The sequence below is a fragment of the Malania oleifera genome, chromosome 1, assembly GCF_029873635.1.
Source record: "Malania oleifera isolate guangnan ecotype guangnan chromosome 1, ASM2987363v1, whole genome shotgun sequence".
Classification (NCBI taxonomy): domain Eukaryota; kingdom Viridiplantae; phylum Streptophyta; class Magnoliopsida; order Santalales; family Ximeniaceae; genus Malania; species Malania oleifera.
In genome coordinates this window covers 92193029-92207967 of record NC_080417.1, presented here as the reverse complement: position 1 = coordinate 92207967, position 14939 = coordinate 92193029, and the positions used below count along the sequence as shown (strand labels likewise).

General features: G+C 35.7%; 1 protein-coding gene across 3 annotated transcripts in view; it reads right to left on the bottom strand.

Annotated features, from left to right (window-relative positions):
* LOC131163366 (vacuolar protein sorting-associated protein 54, chloroplastic) overlaps positions 1 to 14939 on the bottom strand; it is a 96329-nt gene that overhangs the window by 57466 nt on the left and 23924 nt on the right. For all 3 annotated transcript variants that reach the window (XR_009139065.1, XR_009139064.1, XM_058119966.1), the window contains exons 4-7: positions 13722 to 13839; positions 9520 to 9594; positions 1667 to 1823; positions 1384 to 1472 (exon numbers count right to left, since the gene is read on the bottom strand). Coding sequence is in view for 1 of the 3 variants with exons in the window: in XM_058119966.1 (XP_057975949.1) it covers positions 1384 to 1472; positions 1667 to 1823; positions 9520 to 9594; positions 13722 to 13839 (439 nt within the window). In the remaining 2 variants the exon portion in view is untranslated. The remainder of the gene's footprint in view (positions 1 to 1383; positions 1473 to 1666; positions 1824 to 9519; positions 9595 to 13721; positions 13840 to 14939) is intronic.

Sequence of the window (14939 nt, the reverse complement as noted above, 5' to 3'; positions counted from 1 at the left end):
TCTATATTTAGCTTCACTAACAATATTTTTTGCATTTTTTATTATACAAACTATAAAGTATCATAAGCTCTATATTTAGCTTCACTAACAATCTTTTTTGCATTTTTTCTTGCCTCTTTATACTTTTCCATGTTTTCTATATTTCTACAACTTTGCGATATTTTACACTAGTTTATTTTTGTCTTAACGGCTCTTTGAGTATCTTCCTTTGGACTTACCTAAAATCTCTTTTGATATCTTTACGAAGTCAGCCATCTTATTCCAAATAGTATTTGCGACCACCTTACCCCCCCCCCCCCATTATCCACTCACGCACTTTGATGACTTTATCCTTGAATTTTACTATATTTTCTCCCTTCGAACTCTGCCACCTAGTCGTCTTACATTGATCTATGTTACTCTTTCTCTTCCATTTTTAAATATATATATCAAATACTAGGACTCTATGCTCTGTAGCCAAACTTTCACCTAGAATAACTTGACAATCCTTACAAGATAGACAATCCTCCTTCCTAGTTAAGAAAAAATCTACTTGTCTTTTATTTTGCCCATTCTTGAACATTATTAAGTGTTCTTCTCTTTTTAAAAAGCAAGTCTTCAATATAACCAAATCATAAGACATTGCTAAATCTAAAATTTTATCACCAAGCACATTTTTATCTCCATATCCATGACCTCCATATATCCTCTTATAACCTATAGTATCCTTTCCAATGCGTCCATTCATATCAGCTCCTATCAATGTATTTTTTGAAATTGGCATCCCTTATAAAATACTATCCACATCTTCCCAAAATTGCCTTTCTAGATTTTTTGCCAAGCCTATTTGGGGAACATACACACTAATGACACTTACTATCTCCAGACTTAAAGATATCTTGATTTTAATGATCCTATACAGCTATACCCTATTATATTAACATCTACTACATTATCTTTTAAGTCTTTGTTTACAATAATTCCCACCCTACTTTATGTTTCTCTTTTTCAATGTAGCAAAGTTTAAATCCTGATTTTTCAATTCCTCTAACTTTCTCCCCTATCCACTGTCTCTTGAAGGCAAACTAAGTCAATTTTCCTTCTAAACATTGTTTCCACTATTTCCATGCTTTTCCCATGAGTGTTTTTAAATTTTAAGTTGCTAATTTAATCTTAATTTCTTGTGCTAGCTTCTTAGCCCCTTCCCTTATATATTGACTCAGTCTTAGCCCTTAACCTAGGTGGCCTCAATATTTTTAAGCAGGAAAAAAAAAAACCATGTAACAACTTGCGATGATGCATTTTACATCCTTAAAATTTTTTAGAACCTCTAATTTATGTAAACAATCAAATCCAAACAAACCTCAATCTGTCTAAATTATAAGGTACACCAATATACATTACCTGCACAATCTTGAAAATAGCACACAAAAGTTGGACAAAGCTATCAGATGACAGACTTCTCAACTTGCTGGCTAGTGATGAACCTCCACCTGAGTCAAGAAAAAGCTACTAAGATAAAACAAAAACAAAATATTTGAAAAGAAAAGGAACAGGACAGAAGAATCACAAAAGAGGTCTGACATGAAGCTTGACATTATAAAATATATACAATTAACTAGCCAACATATGTACAGCAAAATGTGTAAGAGTGTAAAGAAAAAACATATTACATTCTTAGACTTACCATCTGCATCAGCAGTTCTCTCTACTTGTGTGAAATCTGAATCCAGAGGTCGAGCCACAAGAACTGGAAGCAGCTCTGCAACTGCTGTCTTAATTGTAGTTTTCATATCAGTAGTGAGTGTGTCACGATATACCCTCAAGACAGAGGGAAGTTTAGCCTGAAAGTAACCATCACACTGTAAGACACTCCCTAAACTTATTCAGCATTACAGAAAACAGAAAACAGCTGCATTATATCAAGTTAGACAGGTTAATTTAACAGGACAGTTATAACATCAAGAATAATAAGGAAAAAACCAAACAGCGAACAACCACATTTACTCAAAAAACAAATGCAACCACAATAGATTTCAGAATTTTCCTTTTCATGATGCTCTATGGACTTTGGAAATTAAGAATATGTCAATGTTTCAGCCTTAAAAGTCACGAGAGAGAGAGAGAGAGAGACACGTCACTGCATTCATTTCCTATTAAGGGGCAAAGGCTTAGCCACTTTCATTCAAACTTTGATTCCCAATGAACATAAGAGCTCCCACTAAATTCGGAAATTATTGGCAACACAAGTAAAATGTGTCAGTGTAAAATGGGGGATCATTATGTACCAGATAATACATGAAAATGTAGACATGGTTTCACATGTTCAACCAACAATTTCAACAGGTAAAGCCAGTTATACAATTCTCCCAAACATATAACTTGGCAGATGTACAGCAGGGCGAAACTAACTAAGAGATGCAAGCAGCCCAAGCATAGCCTCCCCAGGACTAGTCATCCAAAATATAGTAACCCCCAAATAAAAAGCTAAGGTTTGATAGTCAACATAAAAAAGAGTGAATTGATTCTTCTGAGATGGAATGCAGAGAAGAAGCTTTGCAAATATTTTGGGTTGTCTGTTGGCCACCATTCCACAAGTGCATTTAGGCTGCCTCTTGGCCCTAAATTCAACAAAGAAACTATTTGGGATACAAACATAATTGTTGAAAAGTTCAAAAAGAAACTAGCTGGGTGGAAAAGGAATTACCTGTCAGGCTGTCGAAAGGGTAAAGCAAACCCCCATCAAGAAGCAAAGTTCCAAATCTGCCAGTTTACTTTGTCCCTTTTTTTAGCATTCTCATATCTATTATCTTCTCTCTCTCTCTCTCTCTCTCTCATGCGTTTCTCTTCTCACCATTGTTTCCAGAAAAAGATTTTCTTAGTTGTAAGAGGAATGATGCGCTCTCTCTCGTTTCTCTCTTGTTCCTTTTTTTCTCTCTTGTTTCTCTTCTCACCATAGCTTCTGGCAAGTGATTTTCTTGGCTGCTTGTTTTATGCTTTACGGGTGTCCATTATACCTTTAAAGCTGATTGGATGGTGTTTAACTTAGACTGACGGGATAATGTTTCTCCTCATATCTCAGGATTTGCGGGGAGAGTCAAGAGACATACATCATTCTTGTTGCTGGAAACAATGAGTTTTTGTGTGTTTTAAGGAAGATGGGTTTATTCAGGTCCAAACTAGATGGGACCAAGAAGGTTTTTGGAGGCCATATTTTTTCAGAGTAACAGAGGAGCCATTAGTGTAACACCCCAGAAAATAATACGCATATAAGTAGATATATTTATATTTAATTAGACTCTATTTGAATTAAACCCCCTTAACGAGGAACATTAAGTATATTACAAAAAAAAAAGGAGATGGTACCAAAATGTCGACGGTTTTGTGGGACTCGGGAAAACCATCGATAGTTTTCGGTGGGAAGGTTTGGTTTGAGACCAAACCTCCGATGGTTTTGGAAATCTCAAGAAAAACGTCGACAGTTTCAACTACCGAGAGGTTTTTGAAGAAGAAATTGGTTTGGTAAGTGTTTTCCTAAAACCGTCGACGGTTTTCCTCCGGGCCAGCTTACCTATAAATAGGTGTAAGCTCATTTTTTTTTTAGGAAAATAATTTCTCTCTCTCTCTCCTAGGGTTTTGGAATTTCCCTCTCTAAAACTCACCCGGGTCTACCTCATGCTCTCTTATCCTCTCTCCTTCCTCTCGACTTGCCGGTTTCCTTTTCCTCGGCGAGTTTGGGGAAAAGCTAGGATTCGTTCCAAGGAACGTGATGGGCAGATTTTTAGGAACAGGTAAAGGGAATAGATTATGTCAGGAATTTTTTATAAATTAACCAATTAAATTATGATATGAGATTACAAGAATTATATATATGTTTTTCTGAATATTCTGGCATATGGAAATTGGAATTTTGAATTATTATTGCTATATGTATATTTTTGGGAAACATGTAAGGGGAATAGATTATGTCAGCTATTTATTAAATTTGAACCAAGTAAACGAAAGTATAAAATTGTAGGGTTAAAGTAAGGGATTTTTTTGAACAATTTGAACAGTTGAAATTATTAGTTTGAGTTATTAAACATGTTTTGCAAAGGATTAAAATTAGTAGGGTCGATCATCTCCATTCTCTTTTAAATATGAATTCTTAGGTTATTATAAACTATGGAGATGATCATATCCTTATTTTCAGGAATAATGTATTCAAGCTTATTATGGTATATTTTAACAAGTTGTATATTACGGTATGGTTAACACTTAAATCGTATGGCATGAGATTAATTCTTCATAATAAACCGGTTGTGATTACTGTGGTGGATAAACTTATATGTTTGGGTGATGTGTGGTTATTCGTGTATTTCACATTATAGCGTTGGCAAGCCTGAGGAGTTCATTATATTGTCCTTGATATAAATCGCAATATAACGTTGGCAGGATATGAGGAGTTCGTTATATTGTCATTTATATAAATGGGGTCAAACGTTGGCAGGCCAGAGGAGTTCGTTTTACCGATTTACAACGAATAAGTCATTGTGAAAGTGTATCAGTGGATGTCTATTGTGAAGTACGTGCTGAAAACGATGGGGAGGGATGCTCAATACGTAGAGGGAACGATGGGGAGGGATGCCCTGAGAACCACGGGAAGTGAAGTATTTGTGCATTCTTCTTTGTGGGTGTGAGTATATGTATGTGAATTAAATGTACTGTGATTGTGGATGTGTTATGGTATTACGTATAATACGTGGATGCAGATTTCTGTGGTATGATTGATGATGTATGTGTGAGTACAGTTTACGAGTGTCCTTATAGTTGTAGTTGATTAACAAACGGTTATGTTTTGTATACACTAAAACTCATGCTAGCCACACACTGGTAATAATCTATTCCGTCTTACTGAGAAGTGTCTCACCTCATTATACAACTCATTTTTCAGGACCTTCTGGTGATCGAGCTTAGCCAGCTCCAGGGCAGGGTTGCATAGTTTAGAATAGTGTGAGTGGTTGTAAGAACTTGAAGTATTTAAGTTTATATTTTAAATCCCTGGTTATGCAATATGGTTGAATGGATACACATTTTTAGATGCATAGTATAGTACTCTGGTATTATATTTGAGGATGTTTAATTATTTTCTGCTACTTAGATGATAATTATGGTATTAGAGATCAGTAAATGGAACACATAACACCCCGGGCCCCACTCTCAGGTTTGGGGCATTACAATTAGCCTGAAACTTCTGTTGAAGGGGTTGATTCTTGTGTCTGGAGAAGTTTACAGGTGAAGGATGGTTTCAAGCTGTTCACCTCCCCGAGGGATTGGAAGCTTCAGAATGGCAATCATTCCTCCTAGCATTGATGGATTTAGTGACTGTTCGAGATGAGTTGATCAACGATTCAGGGCTTCAATGTGTCGATTGTGGTCTTGTTAATGTTCAGAGAGTTAAGGCGCACGGAGAGAGGATGAGTGCTTTTTAGAGGCTTTTGCTGTAAGTGTTGAACTACTCCAGGAGAATTGTCATCTGGAACTGTAGGGATTTGAGGGATATTTTTACAAATTCAGTTCCTTCTACATGATTTGATGGAAGTGGTGATCCCATTTTAAATTTCCAAAATAATGGACCTTTAGCTAGGGGGCCAATAAAAGATGCGGTTTTTCTTAGATGGGTTAAGAAGAAAGGCTTAGTAAGCTCACCGAGGGATATTTAGCTGAAGGATTGGGTTCGGGAAAGTATTTGGGACGGGCTTGGTCAGGGCTGAGGTGTTGGGAGTAGAAGTTATGCAGCCCATTTGGAAGAAGAGAGGGATGGCATTATGCTAAGGGGCAAAGAGCAGAGGACAGATGGCATTCAAATGGGAGTTCACCTGTTATGAACTTATAGCAGATGGTCCAGTCTCCAAGAAATACACAGCAGATGAAAGTTTAGATTCCACTTAGAGAAGCAAACAGTAAAAGGCTAGGGAAGGATCTTAAGAACAATTTGACTAAACCTGGTATTCCTGTTCAACGTGCTTTCTCTTCTCTGATATCTGCTTTAAGGAGCGTGTTGCAATCTCCTGTTGATTCTGGATTAGATGGAAGTTCATAGCTTGATTCTGAAGATGATCGGCAGCACGCGTGACTCTGAGAAATAATGTTGTTAGATCAGTTGATGGCAGAGCATGGCTTCGAAGGGCATGATACTCTATCTACTTACCCAAGTTGTCGTATTAAAATTGATTCTGAAGATCTAGCGGTTGTGGAAGATGTTTCCTGGAATGATCAGAAGCAAGGTGAGGAAAGTAATACAAAGACGATCTCTAAAGATGCTCAGGCTGATGTTGACCATTTGTAACACTGATATCCAGGTAAAAGACTTGACTGGGAAGGTATTTCTAGCCATCATTCCTTCTCTGGAGCAAAATTCAATTGATATTCTGGTCAATAAAATTCTTGAGGGGGTGAGTGATGATGTGGAAGAACTTCAATTGGATGCCCTGAGAATTTCTGAGTCCAAAAAAGGTATTCTTCACGCCCTGAGAATTTCTGAGTCCAAACTAAGTATTCTTCACATTCCTATTCAGTCTAATTTTACATTTAATACCATATGCCAAAATTCTAACAAGGAAGATGCTTCTGTGGTTAGCCCTGTGGCGGGTGGGGGGGAGGGGGGGGTGTGGTGAGGAAGAGACTAAAGAGAGTAGCAAAAACTCCCAAAGGAGATGGGCTTAAAGTTAGTAAGCCCTTTAGAGAAAGAGGTGAAGGTGGGGGTTTGTCCCAGTCTCCCAGAACCTATGAGAGGAAAAACGGAAGTTCACAAAGAACTTAAAAATTTAGGAATGTTAGGGGCTTTGGGGATTTTAAGAAGTGGAGTCTGATTAGGGAGACTTTGGATGGAATTCTCCTGACATTGTGTTTCTTCAAGAAACTAAGCTTGAGAGTGTAGATGGGGGAGGTAGGGAAGAGTACTTGGGAGGATAGGTGCAAGGAGTAGGAGTTTCTCCCGTCTTGGAGTTCGGCTAAAAGCATTCTTATTATTTGGGATGCTAGCTCCCTTTCTAGAATAGATAGCCCTATCGGTTTTTTCTCCCTTTCAGTCTGGCTAGGTGTGAAAGATATCGGTCAATGGTGGGTCATTTCAGTTTATGGTTCTTCTAGTCCCACTTTTAGGTATTCTTTCTATGATGAGTTGTACGTTGTTTTTGGCTTTTGTTCCCCGAGGTGGACTGTAGGTGGTAACTTCTAATGCAATAAGGTTTCTTGGGGAAAAAAAGTGGATGGGAGGTTTACTTCAAGCGTGCAAAATTTTGACAGATTCATTAGACATTGTGATTTGAGGGACCTCTATTTGGGTAACAAACTAACACACTTTCTCTTGGTCTATTGGTGGTGAGAGGGGTGTTACTAGTTGGTTAGACAAGTTTTTGTTTTGGAGAGAATGAGAGGATGAACTTTCTAACCTTTCTCAAAATGCTTTGTCTAGACCCATGTCTGATCATTTTCCTTTTTGTTGGAGTCTAGCAAGGCTAATTGGGATCCTATTCATTTTGAGAATATGTGGACAGATCATGTTTCTTTTTAGCATTTGGTTAGGGATTCTTGAAATGAGAATTTGGAGAGGGATTGAGAAGGGCTTAGGGCACTTAGCATCTTAACAAGACCTTGGAAAAAGTGGAATAGGGAGGTGTTTGGCGATATTAGGATTTGAAATGCTAGCAACTTGGGTGAGATGGAGGATTTTGGCAATCAATGTTTTTTTCTTTTTTATCTCTAGAAAGAGATGAACAACAAAGCTTTCAAGTTAGGGAGCCGCCTTCCCGTGTTTAAAGGAAATATAGCTCCAGACACTTTATTTTTGGGATAGGATAGCTTTTAGCTTAAACTATAATGACTTGGCACATTTTGTTGAAAGCCTCATTTTCTTTCAAGATTTTGCAAAGGTAGTAGTCGAATGGCTGTTATGCACTCCTCAACTCTTTCATCCAGTCTTTTTCAATGAAACTTAGTATTTTACTGAGCAAAAAAAACATCATTATTTTTTCTTTTTTATAACAAAAGAAGGTATCATTAATAGAAAAAGAATTTACAAGAGGGAGAAATATCTCCCGAGACAAACTGACACACTCCAAGACTTAAAAACATAAAAAGTACCCAAGAGAGAGAGATTATCAAGTCAACCTGTTCCTCCAATCTCTTTGAAACTCCTGAAAGCTTGCCCTTTTAAAAAAAAATCCATAATCAACACATGAAAAGAGACCAAGAACGTAATTTTTTCCCAAACCAGCACCTGGTTTAATTTTTTCCCAAAAAATATCATATTACATTCCATCCATGACCCCATAATACTGAGAAAAAGCCACACTTCCATAAAGTTTTCCTATCCTTTCTTCTACCAAAGCCTGCGAAGGATATTATTAAAAAGTCTTCCACTGGGGGAGGACAAACCCAGCTTTCTCCCATAACGCTGAAAAGCATATTCCATATACTCAAAGCAAACTCACACTGCAAAAGAAGGTGAGAAGCTGTCCCAGAGTTCTTGAGTTCCTGTAACAGAGCATATGTACATCCACAGAGAGAGCCTTCATAGGTCTCCTAATTCGCAGCAAGTTATTTGTATTTATCTTATTAAGCACAACCAACCAAATGGAAGTCTTTATTTTAGGGGGAACCTTAGCCTTCCAAACAGTGGAGTATAGCAGGAAAGAAGAGTTGGAATGAATCAAAATTTCAATAAAAGATTTGCAAGAAAACACTCCTGACTAATCAAAAGACCAAGAACAAACATCCTCCTCAAAGAAAGGTTACTACCACTCAATAAAGATAACAAAGATGACAATTCCGCCATCTCCCAATTGTTGAGAGGTCTCCTAAAATGAAGATTCCAGGAATCTAAAGGACTGCTCAAGTCACCAAAAAAAACAAAGGAAATGGCTTTATTTTGCTCAGAACTTAGATGAAAGAGGCAAGGGAAAGAAGTGGAAAATGGTGCAGTTCCCAGCCAACGCTCTTTCCAAAAACGAATATGAGAACCCCTCCCCACCTCAAGTTTAGTGTAAGGGGTGAAAGAAGGATAGGCCTGAGAAATGGACCTCCACGGACTTCCCAAAGAGCATCATAAATTAGCATTGGTATCCCACCCATTCTCATCTATCCCAAACTTACTTCTTATTACTTTATGCCAGAGGGGCGATTCTTCTATAGGGAAGCACCATAGCCATTCATCTAGAAGAGCAGCTTTTTAGACACCAACTTGCAAAGAACCCCCCCCCCCCCTCCCTTTTAGATCTACAAACCTCATCCCAACTCACTAGATGGTCCCTATGACTCCTCGTGGCAGACCACAAAAACTCTCTCATAATCCTCTCAAGCTTGCTAGCAATCCGCACCATAATCTTAAAAACAGACAGGAAATATAATGGGATCCTAGCAATAAAATGATTGTGATGCATGATATAGTATACATGGAAAAGGCAAAATAGTTACAACTTACAGAATCATACTATCAAGCATACAAACAACTTCATAGAAAATGGATGGTTCCACACAAAACTACAAATATTAACTCACCGTTCTAAGCAACCCAATGATGACAGGGAGAAGACGATCTCGAAAGTTCGAAGTTTCTTCCTTATCCAAATTAACCTAAAAACATGTCAACGCAAATCATCAGTTTGATAATTGCATCACTAAACTTGCAATTAAAAGTTTATAAAAAGAAACTTGCATGTGAAAGTCCATTATACAATTTGAGTATAAATAATGAAACAAAAATGCTATAAATAATACCATGTCTATAATAAGGAAAAATCAAACAAGTACTCAGCCAAATAGTGAACAAGCATTTTTCCTTTCAAGTGTGCATGTGCGCTCCCAAGAGAGAGGGACAGAGAACAGATATGTCAAAGAAATCTAAAAACAAAACAAGCAATGTAATTTGAAGGGCATTTCATTGGCCCAATTTAATTTCTTTGGAACGAGGAAAAGGGGAAAGAGAAACTGGATGAGGAGAACAAAGTGGACAAATACCACATGCAAGATAACTTTTTGAGATTATGTGAAATCATGGCAATTCAAGATCATGGTGATAAGCTTCACAAATCATGGCTAGAAACATGGTCTTAAACTTCCACAAAATTGTCAAAATTTCGGCTTTCCATCACCCTTGAAATCAAATAGCTGTCGATTTCCATCTCGCATAATTTCCAACAATGAATGATCTGAAATTTATTGAAATCTTGAAATTTCAACAAAACTTGTCGAAATTTTAACTGTAGAACGAAATTTCCTTGGAATTCAAATATGAGATTTAGACACTAAGTGAAATTCCTCTCTTAATTTTTCTTTTTTTTTTATTAATTATCTTTATTTGTATGGTAAATAATAGTTAATTGGTTTACGAATTTCATGTATATTAACTGAATATGTTTAATAGACATATTATATTACAAATGTGTTTAATAGTCAATAGGCATATTATACCACAACCACTGCACCTCAGACACAACATAGATGCATTTAAAGTGTAATATTCTAGTCCTAAAACGTACATTATTATGCCTATTAACCATTTCTAAAGCTTCATACGAAAATTCCACCCTTTATATTAATTTCCATCGTCTTTTTCAAATCGAAATTGTAATTCACATCAAAATCATAAATTTTCATACTTTTAAGGTCTTAGAATTTTAGTCGAAATCAAAATTTTAATTTTGGCTAGAAAGAACATCAGCCAACAGCAAGAGGTGGGAAGATATGCAAAAGCCTTTAAACATGAAAGATGCAACAGCACAGAAACTTGACAAGGCGAGGCAGATTTCTAAGAGGCTATTTGGTATCATTTCTGTTTTGTGTTGTGTTCTTGCTGCAGCACAATGAAGTAACCGATTATGACAATGCGTTTGTTTGTTTTGCTAGTTCTCCGTTTTAGTTCTCAGTTTTCATCTGTTTTCGCAAAAACTGAAAACAAATTTTATTATTTTCAATTCCTTTATGAGTAATTTAATATCTGGAATTCACTTTTCTGGATTAAATCATTCATCTTATACATAATTTTTAATTTAATTTATAATTAAATGACTATGTGAGTTTAAATACAATTAAAATAAAATATTCATCAAATTTCTAAAAATTTATTAAAAAAAAATTAAAAAATCACAAATAAATTATTTTTACTTTTTTTTAAAAAAATTTCTTTACAATAGAATTGTTCTTGGAGAACTAAAAATCAGTTCTAAAATATGATATTTTAGTAAAATAGTAATTATTATTAATTTCTATGTTTTGTTATAATAATTTTTAATTTGTATTACTTATTTTAGATTTGAAATATTAACCAAACAAGTTGTTGATTTTCAGTTTTTTGTTTTTGTTTTTAAAATTTTAATTTTGGATTTAATAGCCCTTGATTTGATGGAGGAAAACGCTCTCAATCGAGTAAATTGAAGGAAAAGGATTCATGTAACTGACCCCACCTAGTGGGACTTAAGGCTTGCTGTTGTTGTTGCTTTACGGATTTTAGTTTTTGTTTTAGTTTTTGTTTATAATATTTTATAGTGATACCAGATGGCTCCTAAGAGTTTTACTAGGTGTATTGTGAAAACAGAAATGATGAATACCTGCCTTCTTACTTCTTTTGTGATTTTTTATTATTTTTCTGCAAATGTTTTTGTCTCTTTTCTTTACTGCTTATGGCCACCCCCTGCTGATCAAGAAAGTCTTAATTTTTTGAATCACTGAATAGTATTTTTATTAATAAAAACATACTGTAGGAAGAGGCAACACATAATTCCTCTCTTCTCTGTTATCTTTCACTCATCTTGTTTTCCTTTAATCTTTCAGCATCTCACTGCAGATTCATGTATCAGATTGGGGCCATTGGGCCTTTGCCCAACTTTCTGGATACTAAATCCTCAAAAAATAAAAGGAGATGTATTAAGGTATAGAATGTATATCACTCATCTTGTTTTCCTTTAATCTTTCAGCATCTCACTGCAGATTCATGTATCAGAATGGGGCCATTGGGCCATTGCCCAACTTTCTGGATACTAAATCCTAAAAAAATAAGAGGAGAAGTATCAAGGTATAGAATGTACAATCAAAGTAAGGATACTAAATCCTCAAAAATAAAATAAAAACAAAATAAAAATTCAAATAGAAAAAATAAAATAAAAGAACTAAATTTTAAAAACAAAAAATAAAAAATAAAAGCTGCAAAATCAGCCAAGAAATCCCCTCTTTAAACCCTTCCTATCATCGTAACCAAATACTTCAAATTAGCTAATTCTCCCTGGCCCTTCTTCAACCTGGTTTTGCCACCATCAAGCCTAACTCCATTACCTCCCTGATCAGACAACATGAGGCCCAAATCGTCCAACAACCTCTGAGTTTCAATGTCGTCCCAAGGAATTTTTTTTTTTTTTTTTTTAACGGGATTAGGCAGAATTCCATCCTTAACCTTTTTATCATCTTTGGGGACCTCCTCGTCAAACAGATTAATACCTTCTAAACTTTCTGGACTGGTTAGAGAAAGACATTGGTATAATTTTTTTGGAGGTTCTTTGGTGACTAGACCAAAAGGAGGACAGAATTTACATCTGCTGACTGAAGGCAAAGGACCAACCCACTAGGTGAAGTTTGTAGGGGAGTCTGCCAAAATTTGCGGAAGTAGCTGATGCAGAAAACTGAGACAAAATAAATCTGGTATTTTTCCAGAGATATTAGAGACCATAAGAGGCAACTGAGTATAGGAGATTGATGGGCTAGCAGTTAAAAGCATCTCAGAGAGTCCAGATGTTAAGCATGGTCTCAAATTTCCACAAAATTGTTGAAATTTCCATTGAAATTTTGGGGCTTTCCATCATCCTCAAAATTGAAATGGCAATCAATTTCCATCTTACATAATTTCCATCAAAATTTCAACGAAACATCCGAAATTTATCGAAATCTAGAAATTTTAGTGAAACATGTCAAAATTTTAACTAGAATAAAATTTTCTCAGAATTCAAATGTGAGATTTAGATGCAAAATGGAAGCTCTCTTAATTTATCTAATGTTCAATTGAAACAAAAGAAGGGGAGCTTAGGCGCAACGGTAAGGTTGTCGCCGTGTGACCTAGAGGTCACGGGTTCGAGGCGTGGAAACAGCCTCTCGCAAAAATGCAAGGTAGGGCTGCGCACTATAGACCCATTATGGTCCGCCCCTTCCCCGGACCCCGCATACGCGGGAGCTTTGTGCACCAGACTGCCCTTTTTTTTCTATTGAAACAAAAGATAATTAACCTAAAATGTTTAATACACATGTTATATTGAAATTATTGCACCTCATACACAATATAGATGTATTTTTTAAAAAATTATAACATACTAATCCTAAAATTTACATTATTATGTCTTTAAACTCCTCTAAAGTTTCATAAAAGAATCCCATGGTTTACCATTAATTTCCATTGTTTCTTCAAATTGAAATAAAAAATGACATCGAAACTGAAATTTCCATCAAAATTTTCGTACTTTTGGAGTTTCAAAATTTTATTCGAAATCGAAATTTAAGACCTTGATTTTAAGGACTGGGAGTGGCAGGTTCTTCTATGGTATTCTTGTGATTTGAGACGCTAAGGTTGTAAGGCTGACAGATTTCTTTAATAACCAAAGAGGACCAAGGATAATAGAAAAACACAAAGATTCAAGTACGAAGGCAAAACATGGACATAGGATAATAGCAAAATTGAAGGATTACAAAATAAACATTATGAGTTATGCTTAGATGCTTACTTCATCATCGTTTCCATTTGCAGGAGTGGTAGCCCTTGTCTTTGCATTTGATAAAATAATCACATCCAAATCCTCAGCATCGTGTAAAGAAGCACGCATAAATTCCACCGAAAGAATGCTACAACAATGAATTTGATATGTTATGATACAGACATACATGATGATATGCTTCATCTAATAAGCATTTAAAAAGAAGTGGCCATGCGTGCAGATAGAAAGCAGATATATTATAAAACATACATATCATTACAATTATTATTCTTTTTTTATATCACGCTATGAGAAAGATCAATTGAAGGATATCTTAAATTAAAGAAACATCTTAAAATTAAAAATTAAATGAAATAGCATGTCATATATTCCTGAACTGCTCTTTTGCTTTGAATATATGAAATAAGTGTTTTGGTCCTTCAGGAGAAATTTGGGTTTGTCTGGAGTTGGTGGAGAATATGCTAGTCACTTCATTTTCTGGTTTTAGTAAAGCTAGGACGCACATGCTCCGTGGATGTGCAGTTTTCACAGTTCCATGGAAATTATGGCTCGAATTAAATGCTCATATATTTATGGGGGAAAATCTGAATTTATATTTGTTATGGGAGAAGATTCATTGTTTTGCCTCGCATTGGTGTCCTTCCGCTAGTTGTTTTAAAGAACAAAGGTTATCCGATATTCAAAGCGATTGGCCTGCTTTGTTAGTCTGATTGTTCTTTACTTATTGTTTTATGTTTTTTCTTACTTCTGTTGAGGAGGATTTCTTATTCTCCTTCTTGTATATTCTTCCTGTTCTAATGAACTCATCATATTTTGCTATCAAAAAAAATATTTTAAAAATTATCATTATAGGCAACTTTAAATCAAGCATACTTTAGAATACTGTGCATCATGAAACATGTCTATTAGGTGACAGAGATGCATATTTTGAGAGGAAAAATAGCCAGGCAAGAAAGACAATTTAGAGAGGAATTTGTTCAAGTAAAGTTTTGATTCTTTTGAATAACCAAGAACCTGATGAGATCATGAGAGCCAATCAGAGACGGTAAATTGGAAATTGGAAGTGATGACTAAGAGAGCATTAACTGTTAACATGCAAGTTGGGTGACAATTTGGCAGCTCAAAGCATAAAACCTCAGCCTCAGTTTTACCAAGATTCCCAAAATACAAAGCCTTTACCTGAGCCAAATCCATGTTGTACAGGCTAGCCCAAAGCATAAAGAAACC